At 23.7% G+C, this 20911-nt stretch overlaps 1 protein-coding gene and 2 long non-coding RNA genes across 9 annotated transcripts in view; 1 reads left to right on the top strand and 2 right to left on the bottom strand.

The window, feature by feature from the left end:
- Positions 1 to 390: 390 nt before the first annotated feature.
- Positions 391 to 19565, bottom strand: LOC133666914 (uncharacterized). 6 transcript variants are annotated; one of them, XR_009831801.1, is made up of 3 exons: positions 19292 to 19565; positions 15947 to 17687; positions 391 to 2322 (listed from the first exon to the last, which is right to left on the bottom strand). It is a non-coding gene; the product is annotated as an uncharacterized LOC133666914 (long non-coding RNA). The 6 variants fall into 6 exon arrangements; XR_009831798.1 differs by having other exon boundaries at positions 15947 to 16174; positions 19292 to 19561; XR_009831799.1 differs by lacking the exon at positions 15947 to 17687.
- The window catches only part of LOC107997226 (uncharacterized), a 32640-nt gene continuing 12886 nt past the window's right edge, over positions 1158 to 20911 (top strand). For both annotated transcript variants that reach the window (XM_017055673.3, XM_017055674.3), the window contains exons 1-2: positions 1158 to 1296; positions 18315 to 18438. In XM_017055673.3, the coding sequence (XP_016911162.1) occupies positions 1171 to 1296; positions 18315 to 18438 (250 nt within the window). In that variant the 5' untranslated portion in view covers positions 1158 to 1170. The remainder of the gene's footprint in view (positions 1297 to 18314; positions 18439 to 20911) is intronic.
- LOC114577441 (uncharacterized) lies at positions 6261 to 8440 on the bottom strand. Its single transcript, XR_009831803.1, has 2 exons — positions 7785 to 8440; positions 6261 to 7419 (listed from the first exon to the last, which is right to left on the bottom strand). It is a non-coding gene; the product is annotated as an uncharacterized LOC114577441 (long non-coding RNA).

Below are 20911 nucleotides of genomic sequence, written 5' to 3'. Positions count from 1 at the left end.
AATATTAAAATTATAAAAAAAAATTAAAAAACAATATAATTTAAGAATTGATAGTGAAATATAAAGATTATTGAATAAAACAACAAGAAACAAATGATTTGCGATTTGTTTCTAGAATGCAAAGAATTTCACACTTTTCTTAGCGTTTGTATCAACTTTATCTTATAATACTAGAATTGTTTAGTAAAAGAACAAGGAAAGAATGTTTTATGGAAGCAGACAAATAGCTATAATGAAACTGTTCTCATTTTCTAGAATTCCTTCAATTTTCGTTTATCTATCTCAATGTTCAAATCTATATTCGATATAAACATTTTTTATGATAATAAATATATATTTTTAATTATTACAATAAATTTAATATTTTTTACACTTTTACTTAATAACCAATTTCTTTTTTTTATTCAAGTAAATTTTATTTGATATTTATTATTTTAAAAATATACAAAGAAATGCAGGCATTGAAATCTCCACAAAAATACTAAAAGAGAATCACATTTCACTTGTTCATTAGATTTAAAAAACGCGTTATAATATTAATTTCACAAAAGAAGAATTCATTTTTAGATCTATATCTAATGCTATTTTATTATTTTGACAAATTAAGAGAGGAATAATTCTTTAGCTCGAAAGGAAAATAGTTCGGCAAAGGACGTAGCATATTGAGCACCGCTGAAGGTAAAACACAGGTAATATACCTGCCTAAGGCTACATCCATCCCCACTTGGAGTCCGGTTCTCTCTCCTTGGTCGGTTCTCAGCTTTTCTCCAAGCTGAGTCGGGCCGTTAGTGTCGTTGTCGTAGGAGAGAATGATAGTAATGTGTATCACGGAGTATCGGGCACCCTGAAGGACGTTAATCGTTGAATATTGGTCCTCTTCTTCTTCCTCGTTTCCTCTTCATATATCGGGTTATCAAATTCGGTCATTGAATTGAAAGCTTTCTCATTTGGATCAATTCGTTCTGAATGGTTTGTGATCTGTTTCGTGATTCACTTTTTCACGGATGCTCGATAGTCTGGAGGACGACAACGACTACTTGTTCCTCAATATCTATAGCTTGCAGTGGTGTCGTGTGAGGTGAATGTAACGCTTGATCAGAGTGGAATCTAGAAAGAAAATCGACGAAAAATAGAAAAGGAAAAAAAGAAGAAGAAGAAGAGGTTACCAAAATGCCTTGTTCTGCGGTGACGCTGTCTCTCGCGACCATAACCGGTATCATTGCCACTGGCCTCTTGGCAATCGCCTTTTCTACAGACAACTGGCTCTACACCGAGGTTAAACGCGCCCAAATCCAGGTTTGTAAATCGAATTTATTTTTTTTACAAGTGTTTTTTTTATGATACAGATGTGAAATCTTTCGAAAGAATTTAGGATGCCACGTTGTGCTTTTTCACATCTTCCATGTTTTTATTATATCTTTTATATTATATCTTCCAAATTCCATTATTTGTGGAATATATTACAGATCATATGTCGTTTTTACTTATATTTTCTTTCCTGATTTCTTAATTGAAATGTTTTTTTCCGTTGTGCGATCGCATTATGATGTCTCAGGGATGACTTTTATAAATCCGTATGTAGGATATGATTCTTGAACGATGAACGTTTGAAGAGCACGACGGTATTCTTCACGATATTTTCATAGAGGAAACACTATCATCTCAGATATACCAATAAATACTTACGGTGAATTTTCATGAATTTCAAGATGGAACGTCATTTTAAAAATTCAAATTTGTTGCATGGAAAAGGATCAAATCAGAAATGCTATAATTCCTAATAATATAGATAGATAGTTCTTGATTCGTGATTCAATTAATAGTGTTACATGGAAGAATTACGGTAAATGTATTTAAATGTTTGTTTATTGTTTCATTATTTCGTTGTTCTTTTAATTCTGTTGTAATTTTTCAATGAAAATATAAATTGCTATTCTATTGCTATTAACAATCAAATTAATATGAATCTGATTTCTTGAAAATATTAAAACATTAAATAATAATCTGCAATAAATCATTGAAATTATTTGTTCAAATGGTATATATAAAATACAATGAATATTTGATTGATTTTTAAAAAAATAGTTTTCATCTTTATGACAGGAAGTAAAATTTCTCCGACTTCCGTCGTCCTTGTCACAGGTGAATGTTCGGGTCGAAGGTCAAGTTCATTCTCGAGGGCGTTGCGAGTGTCAGTTGAGTGGAAGATATTCTCATGAAGCTTTTATGAAATATTCTACAAGGAAGCCGTATTGCAAACTATATCATTTTTCTATGCTTCAATATTAACACATCATTTAAAATCTCGGTCTTCTCAATATCCTGAAAAATATTACTATATTACTATTTTACGTATTTTAAATTAAAAAAAATAATTAATTTTTTATAAGATTACAAAAAATTAAAAACAAGCAAAAAAAAATAGAAAATAATTATTTTTTTAAATGTTAAATATAGAAGAAAGTATCTTCGGTTTTTTATAATTTATAAATTTTTAATAATTACGTTATATATTATGTTACAAATAGTAACATTTAAAATAAGATTTGTATAATTATTATTAAATTTGCCTGAGTCTCTTTTATTTCATTAAAAGGATTAATGATATTATTCCAAATATTATTCCATCATAAATAATATAACAAAATTTTCTAGCATTCTTTTTTTTTATTTTGCTTTATTACATTTATGCGTGCAATAGTATCATAAGAAACATTTTACAAATCATTATTTTCATTTGTCACGTAACCATCAAAACAAATGATTTCAGTTATATAGTCTTTAATTTTCCGCGACGTATATAATGATTTAATTTCATGGAATTTCAACTGATGAGAGTAAGTATTAATAGAAGATATGTCAAAGCAATACATATTCATTGTCAATGATAAATCTCTTTAGTCTATAAACTTTGTAAAATCTTCACTCATCATAAACAAAAACATACTTCTTGATTACTAGCTAACCTAAAATTTTAAAATCCAGTTACTAAACAGAACTACTTTTCTGAATGTTCAAAAATATTTATTATAAAATTATCAGGTTTCCATATCGTGGTTAGACTATAATCGCTCGAACAATTTGATTTCGGCCAAATGTGTTTCTAGTTTGTGGTGTGTTTGGAATGATCGACATTCTGGGCCGCGCCCATTTTCAGCGCTTGTCGTCGACTCAACGAGTTTTGCGTTTAGCCGTGCTAGAGAGCACGCACAGCAGCGCAATCGTATGCACTCTCCTTTATAGGGAATCAACCGCGAATCGAGACGAGACGTTTTTCTCTTAAATGTAAGTACACTGCGATTTCGTTCGCACACAGCTTTCTTCTGATTCTTTATTTGGTAAAGTTCAAAGAAAAACAACCCAATCGTCTCTATGGAAAACTTTCTTGCTAATTCAACGAGGAACGAGAATTATGTTAGAGTCTCATTAATAATAATTCTATCATTGATTCCTTCTTTATTTTTGAAACTGATCAACTGCATCCATTAAATGACATCAAAATATATGATATCATAATATGAAAATAAAGTTAACATATTCTATGCTTCCAGTTAGAAAAATATCGCTTACATCAAATTATATTATCCTATAAAATAAAATATTATAAAATAAAAATAAATAAAATAAAATAAATTTTCTATTAAGAACATTTCTTGGAATAAACAAATAATTTGAGAGAAAATTATGTTCAAGATTCAGTAAGATATAACAACATATTAAAAGTCTTCTACCATTGAAAGATTTCGATTAAGCTCAGAATTTTTTTTTTTAGAATTTAGATGGATTTTAAATTATTATTATTAAAAAATCTATATAAAAATTTATGTACCTATTTTTTATTTATAAAAACATCTATTATTATGGAACATATTGAAGCATTTTTATTAATCTTATTAATTTTAATTTTATTATTAATTTTCTTTCATTAGATCATATTGATTATATTGATAGATTTTTATTTTGGAATAAATTAATGAAAGAAAGAAAGAATCGACTCAGTAGATCGTTGCTTTGTAAAATTTAATTTACTGGACCGTGAAGAAAATATTCATGGTCAAAAAACATCAATTGACACAAATATCCGATTTAACACGGAGACAGTCGAAATGTACATATCATCTTTGGACGATGTCCAAGAAGAAAAACTCGTCGTGATCCATCATTATGACGCCGAGGATTTCTCAAATAGTCGATTCCATGGTATTGCTTTTAATCCAAAGTCTCTGTTTAGATTCATAATTTCGTCTGATGTATCAAGTGTTTAATGTGTTTCTAATTGCAGCAATTCAAATGTAATATTAAATTTCTAAAACAAATATGTAATATAAGGAAACAAAATGTAACTATTTAAACATTCTATGATTTATTTTTAGCTCTATTTGGGAACATAAATAATTAGTAAATAAAAATAAGCAATTAAATGGCATCTTTTAATTCCAATATTGTTTTAAATAATAATTTTAATAATCAATCAATTAATAATAATTTTAATTATCTGGAAGATATATAAATAAAATTGTGAATATATAGATGCTGAAGAAAATCTAAGAAAAGTAATATAAATTATATATCTTTGTATTTTTATATCTTTGAAAATCTTTCTAAATTAAAATATATTACATAGTATATTATATAATATCCTTTATCTTTTAATAAATCTTATTAAAAAATATTAAATAAATGAGATTTCAAATGAAAGTAAAATAAAAATTTCATCCTTAATAATTTAAATTTATATCATATTTGTTTTAAATATCACGTTAATCTTTTAAACTTTGAATTATATTAAGGATTTTGTATATTATTTTGTGTATAAAATACAATGTCCTTGTATAAATATATATTTTTCACTATTGGTATTTCATTACGTAAGATGAAAAATAAGATTTCAAAGAAACAATATGTAGAAATTTTTTCATACATTTTAAGAATTTATAAAAATTATGCTAAAACAAAATATTTGAAAAATAGAAAATATTATCATTTATATATATCAAAAATAGTTTCTCTACTAAAATTTTTTATTAACTAAAATTACGTTAAAATAAATTGAAAATAAATTTAAGAAAAATTATTTTTTAAATGCCCATTTATTAAGCTTACTTTTAAATTAATCCAACTAATATTGGTTTCTTGTATTGTTGCGATTTCCACACGGTAAAATCAGTAGTGTAGTCGATAGAGAGGCATATGACGTACCGAGCTCTGTTATTTTCACCAGCGTTCCGAGCGCGTTTACCTTGGTGAACGCAGTCGGTGAGCACGCATTAGAATAAAAATGTCGGCTTGCTCTCCCCCGTCACTCCCGAGCAGAGGATCCGTACAGTTATGCTATTTGTACCATCTCCATTCGTATAGTATAAAAAATGATTACACCTTACTGATCGTGCAGTATCAGATGAGAATAATACATAATTTCCACAATCAACAAGTTATACCGCCATATGGAATGCTTCTTTTCCTCAGAACTTATTTGGCACAGGAATCCCGTTGACCTTCGTGCTCATTTCCCTTTCTCGATATCTTCTTTCATCAGTTAATCCTTAGTTGAGACCGATTTGGTAAGACTTAATATGGTTGTTTGATGAAATTGAGCTTTGAAAATAAGAAAGATACTGTCTTTTCTTCTTATGATATTGTGAAACGAGAAAGCGAATTAATGTTATGAATGTGGAGAAATAGATATTAATTTATAGATGTGATTGCTTTAAAAAATGAATTAATATTTGTTGTATATATTTATTCCAATTTTAAATGATTGAAGGAATAAAAAAATAATTTAATATTTTTTATATTTTTATATTTTTTGTTATGTAAATGTAATTTTTCATTTAATTTTCATTAAAAAATTTATTAGGAATAATAATTATAATAGTCTTGCACTTAACTAACAAAAAAATTACTTTTATAAATATCAATAGAAATAAAAATCAAAAAGAAAACATTGATTATAATGATTGATTTTCAGTTCATTGACAAATTACAAAAATTAATATTCTAAATTATAAAATTTAAAAATGTAATTTTATATATAATGAATTAAAATTAAATAATTTAAATAATATACTGAAATAGATAATTTGAACATAATATTATTTTTATTGTACTATTATTATTTCTAATTATAATTATTATAATATTTATAATAAATTTACTTTTTAGTTATTATTATTATTATTATTATTTTTTACTTTAACACAAAAGATAGATCTAATATTTAAATTGTATTTATTGAAAGAGAAAGAAAAATATAAATTTCATATATTTTGGTAAAAATTTATTATATTATAAATTTCATTATAAATTTATAATAAAACGTACTTCATATTTAATTACTTTTTATTTTATACAAATAATTAGAAAATAATGCTATTTCTTTTGTGAACAGAAAATGATTGAGTTTGAAGATTAATCTCTGGTAATATTTTGCAGAAGATGTGTTTGTTTTTTTTTATATCGGTTTCTGTTATCAACTTGTTTTAACCGGAAACCATTGTATATAATACTTGCACGTGTTGCATAGAAAGCAAATCATACTTGTTTTCATTTCTGAAACAAAGCCAACTAAGTACGTGACTCTCTATAACATATTACGTATATTAAATTTAATTATATCTTCTGAAATCAATTAAGTTAAGATTAAGTTAAAATTAAGTTAAGATAATGTTGAATCCCTTATTTTAAAATTGTTATTTGAATTATATAATAGAACGCGCAAAGCGAGAGAAGGAATAATAGAGGAAACGTAGAAATTGTGAATAAAATTAAAAAAAAATATTCAAGAAATTAAGATATCAAAATTACCAGGAAATATAAACATCTGAAACAAAACAAAGGAATAGCACAGAATTCACACGTCTAAGTTTAAAAACCTTGAGTCATGAGAATAAACCTTGTTTTTCGATGTTCCAGTACTCATCAACATTCATGTGTCAGTTACACTTCAGAGCATTGAATAATGTTTGAAGCTTCTGCGACCAAAGTCGTGATCGTAGCGTGACTAGACCGCTAGTGTAACTCGAACTTAATCGATCATCATGCTTGTAAGTCGCTACATCGGCTTATTGAGAGTTGTTTCTTAGTTCTTATTTCTTCTTTTTTTTTTCTCTTCAAAAAATTATTTAAACCGTTTATCTATAAATATTAATCGTTAAATCATAAATGCATTTATTCTTTATTATTCAATCTTGGTTTTTATGATTGATTTGTGTGATTTCTTAGTTGATTTCTTAGTTAATATACACCTTATTGTGACACGAATTTTATTCTTACGAAATTATCTGATCTCAGCAAAAAAGAAAAAGCATATTGATGTTCTTCAATTGTTGTCATTAGCGTTCCAATGATGCAATGAAAATCATTTGTTGAATTTGTCACGTATTATGTATTAATCGATTATTTCATTTGATCCATTAAGATCTATAAATTAATAATTAGTGAATTAATGTACACCAATAGAATATTAAAAAATAATCCAATATAATGTAAAATAAAATAAAATTGAAAATGCTATTTCTAATAAACAATCAGAAGACAAAAAAAAATTGAAATGCCACTAAAAATCTTGAACGAAATTTGAATTATTAAAAAAAAATTGGATATCTTGATATAAAAGATGAAAAAAAATAAAGTTATTTTCAATGATTTTGAAGTTTCAGAACAAAGTTTCAAAAAGTTTTCTTCAAAACTAAATCATTCAATATAAAACTAAAAGTTTGAAAGTTTTATGTATCTGTATTTTAGCGATTTTTTAATATTTAAACGATCATGTATTGCAAAAATACCAGAGCTATTGCGGGAATGATCGGAATGTCGTTTTCAACAATGAATCTTTACTTCTCTGCGACGTACTTTCATTGTTGCGCAAACTGCTTATCCTTACTGATTGTTCAAACAAGATATTGTAGGAATGAAAAATATAAGATTTATTCGAAATTCTATCCTGAAATTTCTTATCTATTTTTTACTTTACTTTTATATCACATATATTTCATTAAAATTCTTCCTCGAATGTTCAAATGCAAATCATATTATTTTATACTTCTATGAAATAGAACTATTCATAATAAAATTTAATCGATGAAAATTGAATATTTTAATTTAATGTTTTTTTTTAATATATATTTTTAATATATCTTTTTCATTATAAAATAACTTCTTTTATATTTTGATTGTTTAATTAAATATAAATGTCTTATAATTTTTCAATAAATATCTTACTTATACTTTGACCATCTTAACCTAACATTTAGCGAATATTTAAACATAAATTGTATTTTCAATCATAATCAAATCACACTAAATCAAATCGCAAATTTTATAAATAATAGATTCACATATATAAATGTTTTTTGTGTAGAAAATACAAGAAAAAATATAAGGAATATTTTTATTCACGATTAATTTGAAAACTTTCACAATTAGGAAATTTACACCTACTATCAAGACGCCCTCTTGTTTAATCTTCACTTTGCTTCTATTGCACAGTATAATCTATTAGGTAATCTTTCGAATGATTATTGCCTTCATATATCATCTATATATTTTTTACCAAAAAGTAATCCAATGCATGAATGTTTATAAAATCAATACATCATTGTTTGAAAATGATACGATACAATTCCGGTTTAAAAATGCTACAATCATGAGAATCCGGGCTGTTATGTTATATACAGTCGAGCTTCATTGGGTAATCAAAAATCGCGAGCAACGGAAAGAATTTCGTAATCACTCGCTGAATTCACATTTCGTGAATTCATTTACGCTGGAAAATTTTTTGTTTTATTGTTGAATATTTCTTTTAAAAATTATTTTGTTGATTCATCAATAAAGTTTTTTATTTATTAGATTGATTAATAAAGAAATTAATAGATAGTATATAACAAAATAACCTCTAATTGAATTTTATAAAATCCATACAATTTCATAATTTAATTAACTATAGGTAATTTTAATAATATATTTATAATTTTATAAATTTTTTAATAATATATTATATTTTATTTATATTATATTACATATATTTATATTATATAATTTTTAATAATATATTTATTAATATCATAACAAATTGCAATGAATATTCTTTTAAATTACAGGTGTTTTTTTGAAAAAAGACAAAAATAAAAATTGATATGAAAAGTTGTTATAAATTTTTCAATTATAAATGAAAGAAATTCCAAAATTAAATACTTATATTAGAGAAGATATAAGTTATAAAACATTGAGAAATATTTTCACTTGTAAATTATATAATTGACATAGGTAAGCTTTCACAAATTAAATGACAAACTCGACTGTCAATGTCCATTGCCTTCAGAAATGATTGCCTAATAATAATTGTACTCATTGAGGTGAATCAAGAAATAGGTTAATGATAGAAGGATTCTTTATTTGTTGCACAAGTATTTACGATTGCAACTCGCATAATTTGTCCGAGTGCATGTGTTTATTATGTCGATGAGTGAACAGTGGAATAGTGGTCATAAAGTATAATTGAGGTTCCATTGAAGAAATTATGACATAACCGGAAGATCGATTCAGGGTGCAAGTTAAAGGAAATGATAAACAAACGACGTATCCTTGCACTCGACATATATGATGCATTATATTACCATTTGATTGACCTTCTTTTTTTTCTGTCCCCATATTAATACATACTTACTTTGTTAAAAAATTGAAATATTTTATAAAATATTAACTCTTTAACAGTGTAAATATTTAAATAAAATTGAAATTGAATGAGCAATATAGAAAATAATTATAGTGTTATCATCAAAATTTTTAGAACTTTTGGCATCTAATACACAAAATAAGTATTTGAATAAATTTCTTCTACATTTTTTTAACATTTTATAATTAACAAATTTACATTATAATATTTAAAATATATAATAATATTTAAAATATAAAGTTTATAAAAAATTTTTTTGAATCTCTCATGGAATAATACTGATAATAATTTGTTTTCAATTTTTTAATTATCCATAGAAGAAAAAATAATTAGTGTTGCGAGTGAACGATATGAGATCACGAAGAAATTAAAATTTCATAGGAAAATTAGTAAATTACAGACGTTTCCGGTTACGTGATTTTCAACGCACATAACAGGTGATTACGCGAAAGGAATGCTAGAAACTGTTGAGAAATTACATCCCTTACGTTCTGCCGTCAGTGCACGGAATTATATTGCTTGAAATAACGGAACCCTTCGTTTTATGTTCCGAATGCTCAACTGGATGAATTGTTCGAAACTCGAGGGAAACTATAGGAACTGAGATAACTGAGATAAATATATAAACGTAAAATCACTTGAATTGTAAATTTATTTATATTTATTTATATTATTCATAAAATTATATTTCTTTCATATCATATCAGTATAAAATCAAAATATTTGAAAATTTTTATTTTAAACTAAGTTTAGTAAAGTTATAGATTTATAATTTTTTAATTAATAAGACAAATTATATAATTGATATTATATTTATTAATATAAAATAATTACATATATTATTAATAAAAAGTATATTGTATATTAATATACATATAATAAAAAATTAAAAAATTTAAATTCATTACTAATTAATAATAAAACAAATCTCTTCTTTTTTCAATTTTACTCCATAGAGTATGTAAAACAATGTATTATATAATTTTGTTCTTGATATAAATTAAAAACGATAAAATTCAAAATGATGAAATTTTTTAATCTCTAATCTATACATTTATGTACCTATCTATTACAACTTATTCACTATACCTAATCTTCATCATTCAAAATTTAATTTCAAATTTTTTGCAGATTATCCATTATAATAAATGATAATTGAAATACTCTTAAATACAAGGAAAACATTTTTTAATTGATTACTAAAAATAACTGTGAAATGTGGTTTTATCTTAATATATAATTTTGTATAGATTTTCTCTATTTATAGAGAATCAATCTTGTTAGATTGAATTATGTCTTAAATCCTCTTTTTACGATAATAAATTTTCAATCGTTTCGATCGAAATATATCACAATTATTATCATTAATAAAATATAATATCGATTAATTAATTAAATTTAGAGATCTAGATGGAACTTTTAAATGGAAAGTTGCATAATAAAAATAAATTATATTTATTTATATAGTAGAAATTCAATTGCTGATTCATTACGAAATAATGTTGAAAAATTAGGAAGAATTGTTTATTTAGAAAACTGAAATATTATTTAAAAATGTATTTCCTCGATAAACAATGCCATACGATTTTTTATTAATCCATTTTATTACCATGATAAAAGGCATATAGTTAATGCATTAAATCTGTAAAAAAAAAGAACATTGTACTCATTTTTGCTTTTGAAATATATATCTTAATTAAAAGGAATTAAATTTTGAAACATTTATTTTTTAATAATTTCGTTCGTAAATTCTTGTAAAATATCTTTGATATATATATATATATATATAAAATAAAATATCAATCCATCAATTATAAAGATATCATATATAATAATGGAACTCGTTAACGCGATATGCTTTCGATATAATCGTAGAACTCTATTATGTATAATTTATGTTTTTTTTTATTAATTTAAACAAAAATAGATTTTCTTTTGTCGTTAGAAACAAAACATTTATATCGAGATCATACGGAATGATTTTTACTAGAAAATTTCCACCAGCCATTACCATCCCACACGTTAACGCGTAGAGGTTAACGTCGCCTACGCTAGTGTCGCTAGCATATTTCGCACTTTATCATTTGCAAGGTTGTCGTAACGTTGGCAAACGCCATGAATATTTGTCTCTTTAACTGCGACACTGGTATACAAGTTGCTTCACAATTAAACTTAATATGTTATATTTCCGGTTGCCAACGTGTTATATTGAACTACATTGCAAAATTGCAAAACCATATTGAAAAAACAAAATTTGAATTATTCTCGAAAAATAAAAATTAAAGGTTATTTAATTTTAATAACAATTAGTTTTAAAAATTGAATAACAATTTCAGTTTTTCTTGTTGGAAATATTTTAAGTTTTCCTTTTAAAATTTACCAAATTTTATATTTCTAGAGAAATTTTCATTCATAGATTGTAGTAAATTTTACAATAATAATATTAAATTTCACTAAAATTTATTGGATTAAATTTACATAACTTAATTTTTTTCTAATTATTCGATCAATAATTATAGATTATAGAATTTAAATTCGATAGACAAGGAAAAAAAATAAATATAACGAAGCGAGAAAAATTTAAAAATATGCTAAGATAAGAAAAAATATGATCATACAATAAAAAAAATTTTACTTATATAAAAATAGTATATTGAATTGTTGAGATTTTTATAAAAAAATAAATGATTTAAATTGGATTAATTTTTGTTGAATTATATCTTTTCTGATATAATTAATTATATTAATTTATTATTGATATTACAAGCTATAATAGGAATAAAATCGCTTATTAAAACTAACACATATTTAACGTTTTTCATTGCTATATCATGTAATATACATATTTATAAATAATTCGTGCTGAGATGCTAATATTACTATTTTATTAAAACATTATTTATAATTAAAATTTGTTAGTAATCAATTATTGTAAATAGATAGATCGATATCGATAATATTCATTTGTTACTTCTAAGTGGTAAATAAATTTTTCCAATAATTAATCCTTCAGATATTTATGTCCACATTATATAGTTAACTTTATAATTAACTATAGATATAGAACTTCATTGAAATCGATAAGAAACTATTTGATATATTCCTCGTAAAAGATTCATGTATGCAGCCTAGACCTCAATCTTTATTTCACTTTCTACGCACAAAGACTAATTACCATAAACAATCAGTCAAGTCTCTCTAATCAATCATGTCTGCAAACTTCTTCTCTATTCTTTACAATCTCCATTGTCACGAAATATCCTTAATTCTCTGTACCTTCTCCCAAAAAGAAAAGTAAAATCGTAGCTAATTAACACTTTCATCGCGATACTAAATTTCTCCGCAAAAAAAAAGAAAAAAAAAAAAAAAGAAAAAAAGAATACACTCTATTTAATTGCCGCGGGATAGTCAGAACGGGGATTCAGAACTTGAACGGTTTGTAATACACGCCAATTGGTTCATGGTGAGGTTAGAAATTACTCGTATCGTCTAACGCCTAGCGGATTCCCATTGAGCGATGGGCCCGCGTTTTCCTTTCTATGTCAAAGAAATCGCCGAGGCTCGACGATGTTCCCGCGCTCGAGGCGAACGGCAATGGCGAAACAACGATGTGAAAGCAGATTGGAACGACCTGGACAGGCCTCGATGGACCTCCAGACTCTTTCTTTTTCTTTTTCACGCACGTGACAAACGATTAAAGACCGTGCGTCCGTTATACGTTCCGTTGATTCACGTGTACATTGCACGCATGTACGACTCTTTGTCTCTTTCTATGAACTATTGGGTGGAGTAAGCATGTTTCACCTGCTGACTAATTATTACGGAAACTTGGATTATTGCCTACTATTCGGAAATTTTCAGCGAGAATTCTTGGATTTTTAAGAATAATATATATCGATAGATTATGTATGTAATTCTAATTTAAATGTTTTAAAAAATTTAATATACAATCTAATCTAAATTTAAATTTAATCTAGATATTGTTGTTAAATTTTAGAGCAAATAATTTTAATTACTGGCTTATTGATTCTATAAAAAATATTATTTCATTATTAATTCATTCTTAATTTCTTAAATTCATTCTTAATATTATGAAATTTGAATATTATTTTTACAAATCTTAATAAGGACCAATAAGAACATTTAATATAAACAATAATTCATATATCAATAAATAATATATTAAGGTAATTAAATTATATTAATTTACTCTTTAAAAAAAAATAAAAATAAATAAGAATAAATAATTTCTATATAAATATAAACTTACATTTAAATGCTATTTCTCAATATAATTTTTTAATATACGAATATAAACATTGTGTAATTAAAAAGTAATTTCTGTTTTCAAAAAATTTGCTTCCAATTTCCCAATATTATTTTAATTTTATACCATATTAATTATATAATCATAATTTAATTGATTAGTGATAAAATTGTAATAATCAAAAAATTATTTATAATTCATAATATTCTTGAAATAAATTTTACAAGATAAATTTCGTTTTGATAATATTAATAATTATATTGTATTCATTCATGTAATTTAGAGTTTAATTGTTAAATAAAATAAAAAATAATTATCAATAAATAAAAAATAAAGCTAAAAAATAATAAATAATTAATTATATAAATAACAAATATAAATAAAAAATAATTATCAATAAATAAAAAATAAAGCTAAAAATATTTTTTTATTTTTAATCTCTTAAATTTTTATTTATATTTGTTATTTTTTGTAATAGACTTCAAAAGTTTATACTAATAACAAACAAAACAATAGAATTAAAATAATATATATCGAATAATAAAATCGAATAAATTAATAATAAGATATTAAACAATAAATTTCAATAGAAATGAATTATTAATGATAAATAAATAAAAATTTTTCTATAAAACCAGTAAATTGACTTAACTTTTGATTTGAAGAATTACAATAAAAAGGAAAATTCAGATGATCGAATATTATATTGTAATCACTATCAATTTAGAATTATTTTAATACAACTAAAAAGATTTCAAATAGAAAATAAATCTTAATAGCTGAAAATAATTCTGATAATTATTATAAAAAAATTATAAAAAAATTATTAGAGATATGCATGAAAATCTAGTCTAAATCCAATTATTATATCATAAAAAAAGTATACGTATCTTGAACATTTTACAAAACACGCATTTTTTGATTTTATGAGATTCATAGAACTCGAAAGATTTTCTGTACGAGTCCATACAGCTTATTGCACTTTCTACAAGATTCTATATCAGAAAATTGTCGATACATATGTACTTTCTAAAATACAAGATCTGCTAAAAATGTCTTGCAAATTGATGATAAGGCAATTATTTCCTTTGCGAAAAATTCATAAGAAATTAAATTTAATTAATAATTTTAATATAATTTTTTATTTTCATTATTTTGTATAGATTGATTAAGTTAGATTAAATTTAATTTATGTCTAAAAATATTTTTATCAATTTTTAATTATTAATAATTAAAAAATAAAGCTAAATGCAATTAAAAAAGTTTGAATATATATGAATTCGAATCTACAATGATAATCTATTATTATAAATAATATTAAAAAATTATTGTTGATTTCTTGTATTTTATATATATATATATAATATAATATGAGTGTACGAAATTAAAATTTTTAGAATTATTCTAACAAAAGAGGTCTCTAAAAAATATATAGTATACTTAGTATGACATATATTATATTATATTATATATTAATTATTTACGGTAAATTTAAGCAACATCGTTGTCCTAGTTCCTTTATATTGGTAATTTTCTAAATAACAATCGCGAATAATTAGCACGTTGCTTAATGATTGATGATAAAGCATTGATGAACGGAACAAAATAATCACATTCATTATATAAGAATATTTTTGGTACGAAAAAAATATACATATTATAAAAAAAATATGTATATATTGATGCACATAATATTTTTAATTTTTTATAATATCATTTTTTGAATCTTTCTGTCACATTATTTATTTTATCTTATATTTTTCTTACATAATATTATATTAATATTTTAAAAAATTGAAAATTATAATAACATTATCTTTTAATGACTGAAATTGTTCATTTTCTTCGAAAATTTAATATGGATTAAAAATCTGCTTTAAGAGGTTGCAAAAATAGTCATAAATATGAGTAAACGCCATAAATAGAGTACCGAAACTAAAAATAAAAAAAAATAAAAAGAAATTAGAAATTCATTTTTATATTTAGAAATGTAAAAATTCCCATACTTGGTCATCGATGCAGAAGAAGGATTCTCTCGTTCAATAGATTGTCATAAGATCTAAAATTATATTTAATTTCGAGGGCGGTATGCGTGGCGCATCCTCGATCGCAAGAAAGTCCGGAACTTGAGCTGACACGGTTGAGTAAACGCGCTCTCTATGAGCCTCGTTCTAGGATAACAGTGCTCGATTCCGTTTCTTCAGGAAACGGTCGGTCAAGATATATGACTGCAACTAAAAATTTGTAACAACCGGTTGCGATTTCATTTCCTTCCGCAATTTCCTCTAAGGGACTTTGTTCAGTCTCGCCTGGCACACGTAACTTCCGATGAAAATCTATTCTATGTGATAGTTTGAGTGGCGAGAAATACCATGGATTAGAGAATTTTCTAAAACAGTTTTTAATCTTTTATTTAATATAAACCTTTTTAAAATAATTTTATTTCCTCGTGAAATAAAATCTAATTCAAATTTTTTGAAAATTTAATTCAAAATTTAAATCTGTGATGTATTTCAAATGAATTTCTCAGAAGATAAATTAAATTCCATTTTTTGGATTAAATTTTTTAATTTTATTATTTGGATACGCGAATAGAATGAATTTCTAAAAGAAAAAAAAAGATAAATTTAAATTTTACAAGTTGTTTTGCAGCCAATAAAATGCAGTAATAAAAATAATCAATAATTTTCAAAATTAATATTAAAAAATATTTATTCTCTAACCTTTAAGTTTCACATTAATAAATTCAAGTAATTGAAGTTCTACAACTTCAAACTTACTATTTCACGGATATAAATCTATCATTTATTTCAAGTTTGACCAGTATTGCTGTATATTATCAATTTTAAAAATTATAAGGATTTGATTTCATGTTTCATTTATATAAGATCGCCAACTGACTGTATGTTTTCTAAATATAGTTATGATCATATGAAAGTTAAAATTTTTTAAAATTTTCTTTTTTCAATTAACATTAGTTAAATTTATTATTAATTCATCGAGCAAAATACTAATATTATGGATTCTTATCTAAATTATTTTTTTAGATATTATTTATAAGTATTTTTTTAAATATTATTTATAAATCTATTTAATTTTATCATAATTTTTAGAAATTTTAATCTATTCAATATGAAATAATGAATAATAATTTATGTTGAATATATAAAATATTGAAATAATTTTGTAAACAATAAAAGCGAAAATATATTGTAAAATATATCAATTCCAATGTTAATTGGATTTCTTGATAGCGTGTTTCGACGCATTTCATAAAAATTCTCAAATTATAATATATCTTTAATCGTACTCTAACCTTCTTAATCTTCCATTTCCAATTATCATTTTATCTATGATCGATGAACAGGTTGATTACCAACGATAAATTCCTCGAAGTTGGAAAACGGTGGTTTCACGAATAATTTCCTGTAATTTATTCGACCGGCCTTTTTCCAGCCGTATCAAAAGACTCTGAATTCATGGGGGAATCGCAATCCTTGCTTTCTTACTTTCTAACGATCATAACATTTCCATAAAGCGACTACGACTCACTTCTAATTTGCATTGCGAACTAACGACCGTTCACTTCAATTGAACAATATTTCCTTGTTCCTTCGTTATCGTTTTCACTAACTATTCAATTATTTTCCTTGATCCTATATCAAGATAGAATCCAATAATCTTTCCAATTCAGATCTTAAAAGATCCTTGATGATTATTTTTATATTTTTGTGTTTTTATATATTCCTGGTGATAAAAATAATCATATTAAAAATTATCAGCTTTATTTATTGTATTATAATTTTTAATTTGATTTTTTTTATTTTAAATTTATATACATAATCAATATGGGTAAAATAAAAATGATAGACATGTATTCAAAAAAAAAAGTAAAAATAAAGACATCTAATTTAACTTAACCTAACCTATTTATACAATTTTTAAAAAATAAAATAGAAAGAAAAACATAGAAATGCATAGAATTTTTGTTGAATTTTAATTGTTTTACAAAAATAATTACTATTCTTTCATTAATAATCAAGAAAATTATTGAAAATATATTTATAATAATTATTGAATGATATATGTATTAAACTCTTTGAATGACAATATTATTGAGAATTAGATTTATTTATAATTTTATTGCTCATGATTAATTTCAATTTTTTTTCTTAATTTTTTAAGATTTTTCATGCAAGTACTTGAGATTTATATTTAAAGAAACAGATAAAAACAATGACTTGCGAGAGCATCAACGAGAAATAAAACATTTGGTAATAGATTGAAATATTCGAGTTAATTATTAGATGATGCTTGTAAATACAAAGAAAAGATCGATAATATGAATCATTCGAACAAATTGTTTTGTTACAGCAATATGCAGCCAAGCATGCTGAACAGAATCACTTAGTGGAGCAAATGAATACAAAATACTATTACTATACAAGAACACAGGGTCTCTTCAGGATATGCTATCCCAAAGAAAGACCACCGACTGGTAAGTTCAACATCATCGAACTTTCTTAATATAAATTCTTATTCTTTCGATTCTAATTCTATGTTAATTCTAAATTCTTTCGATCTTAATCCTACTATATTATAGACAATGTATATTATATTAAATATTAAAGATATATTATCTGAAATCTATGACTGATTCAACAATTCCTATCTTAAAGGATTTTTTTAATTAAAATTTATTATATGTATCTAAAAAATAGAATGTTTTTTCATATTAAAAGAATATAATTTTTTCTTTTTTGTTAATAATAGAGATTTCATTTAAATAGTAATAAAGATTTGAGATTTATATTTCAAGAAATTTTAATTTTTTCATTTATAAGAAAAATGATGAGAAATTAAACATTTAACAACGATGGATTGAAATATTCTTCTATAATATCAATTTCTACATATCAAGTGTAAACAATAATTTCTTAACATTAAAAAAAACTAAAATCATTTTGTAAAATTTTATATTAATTAATAATTTTGATTCAATTTAATATAAATATCAAATATATTTTAATTTAAATTATCTTCGTTAAAATTTTCTTTTCAATGATAGGAACGAATCTTTTGCAATTGCGTCTTAAATCGATTTTATAGAATATTTATAGTATTATTCGAATTTATTTATGGTAATACATATGATGGAAAATAATAACGTAGCAAAAGGATAAAATAAATCGTTATTGAAATGTATCCGTGTATGTATAAATGAATTATTTAAATGACAAGTTGTTACTAGTCTTTAGATTCAAATGAAAGCATTCTACTTGCATTTATTATTATTTTTTTTTTTTTTTGATATAAAAAGAACTATAAAATTTTGAAGATTATAAACTTACTTAATTCCTCACAGTAATTTGTTTTTCGTTTCACTTTCAAAAGTTAAGTACCGTTTAACGAGCAATGAATGATAAATTAAATATCAACGATTTATTACAATCTCACTAAATATCACAAACTCTCACGGAATATTTCTTGAATGTTTCAATTTAGTTAATCGGTAAACAAAAAGCTATTCTTGATTTTTGGAGAAACAAGTATCAAATGAAAACGGCCATGATGAATTTCTCATAAGTTACTGATTCTTAAAACAGATGGCGGCCTTTAGAAGACTTTCTACAATAATCTATACTATAATGTCGCAGGTTATCCGATCCCACGTAATAGGTTAAGAGTTTATAATGGGCAGGTTGCACGCAATTCGAGGAGAAAGGAAAGGAAATCGTAAAATTATTGGCATAAACGTGATAGCTCAGAAACGTTTTTTTCGAGTGTCTATTTTATTTAATCAAGATTGACCCGCGATTTTTTTTAATATTAAATTTTAATGTTAATAAAAATATAAAAGAGAATAATATAGTATAATTTTAGAATTGACAAAATTATGCGAGGTTTTGTTCACTCGTCTTCATGCTCAAAAGTAATAATTACATCATTTTTTACAAATAGAAAAAATTTTTACAAAAAGCAATCATAAGTAATCTATTTTTCTTTGAATAATCGATTCAAGACATAAGATAAACATTAGAGTTTAGTTTAATTTCGATATAATATAAAAATTGAGTTTTTTTTTATTTTTCAAAAAAAAATTTTTGAATTTTTATTTTTTTAAAATAATTCAAATTTGTTACGATACATTTTAATTTTTTATTATATCAAATCGTGGATAATTAAAAATATTACTTTGTTACTTTAATAAATAATTTTATCAAGATTCCATTTATATATATGAATTTATACATATATATTTAAAATATTTAAATAGTTGGCAAAATTCATATTAGTTTAATTTCGCATTATCATAAAATTGTTCAATTTTTTGTGAATAATACAATAAATAATAATTAAATTAAATAAAATTTCACATAGAAAATAATTTTATAAATTATCTAGCGTTTAATTAAACAAATATATTTAAATGCAATCGAAATTGTTTAATTTTATGTAATAATATAATTTTCTATAATAACAATTTCTATAATAATGATAAAATCGAATTTATCAACAATTAGAAAAAGCCCAATATTAAGAAAAATAAAAAAAAATTTAAGAATAAAAAAAAATTTTAATAATTACAAAGTAATTTGAAAATTTTTTAAAATTTTAAATTCCCATGTAATAATTTCCCTTCCATTTTATGTGAAATTCTCACATAATAGAATCGATCGCACGAAATCGACAAATGGAAAGTTCATTTGCATAATAAAGAAACCAGGTTCGTAAAAGGGAGCCAAGTGCATCAGTTTTACAATAAAAAATTGTATTTCCCAATTTTCATGCAATTAGGATTATTGTTTTTGCTATGCAAATAAACGATCATTTTTCTTATTACGATTATTTTTCGACTTAATAATCGGAAAATATATTTTATTTGATATTAAAAGTTTTTAAAATCATGATAATAGAAACATAATTATTTTCTAAATTGTATTATAAATATTTTTTAATTTAACTTCATT

This window comes from Apis cerana, linkage group LG11 (assembly GCF_029169275.1).
Source record: "Apis cerana isolate GH-2021 linkage group LG11, AcerK_1.0, whole genome shotgun sequence".
In the NCBI taxonomy this organism is placed as follows: Eukaryota; Metazoa; Arthropoda; class Insecta; order Hymenoptera; family Apidae; genus Apis; species Apis cerana.
This window is presented reverse-complemented; position numbering and strand designations above follow the sequence as displayed.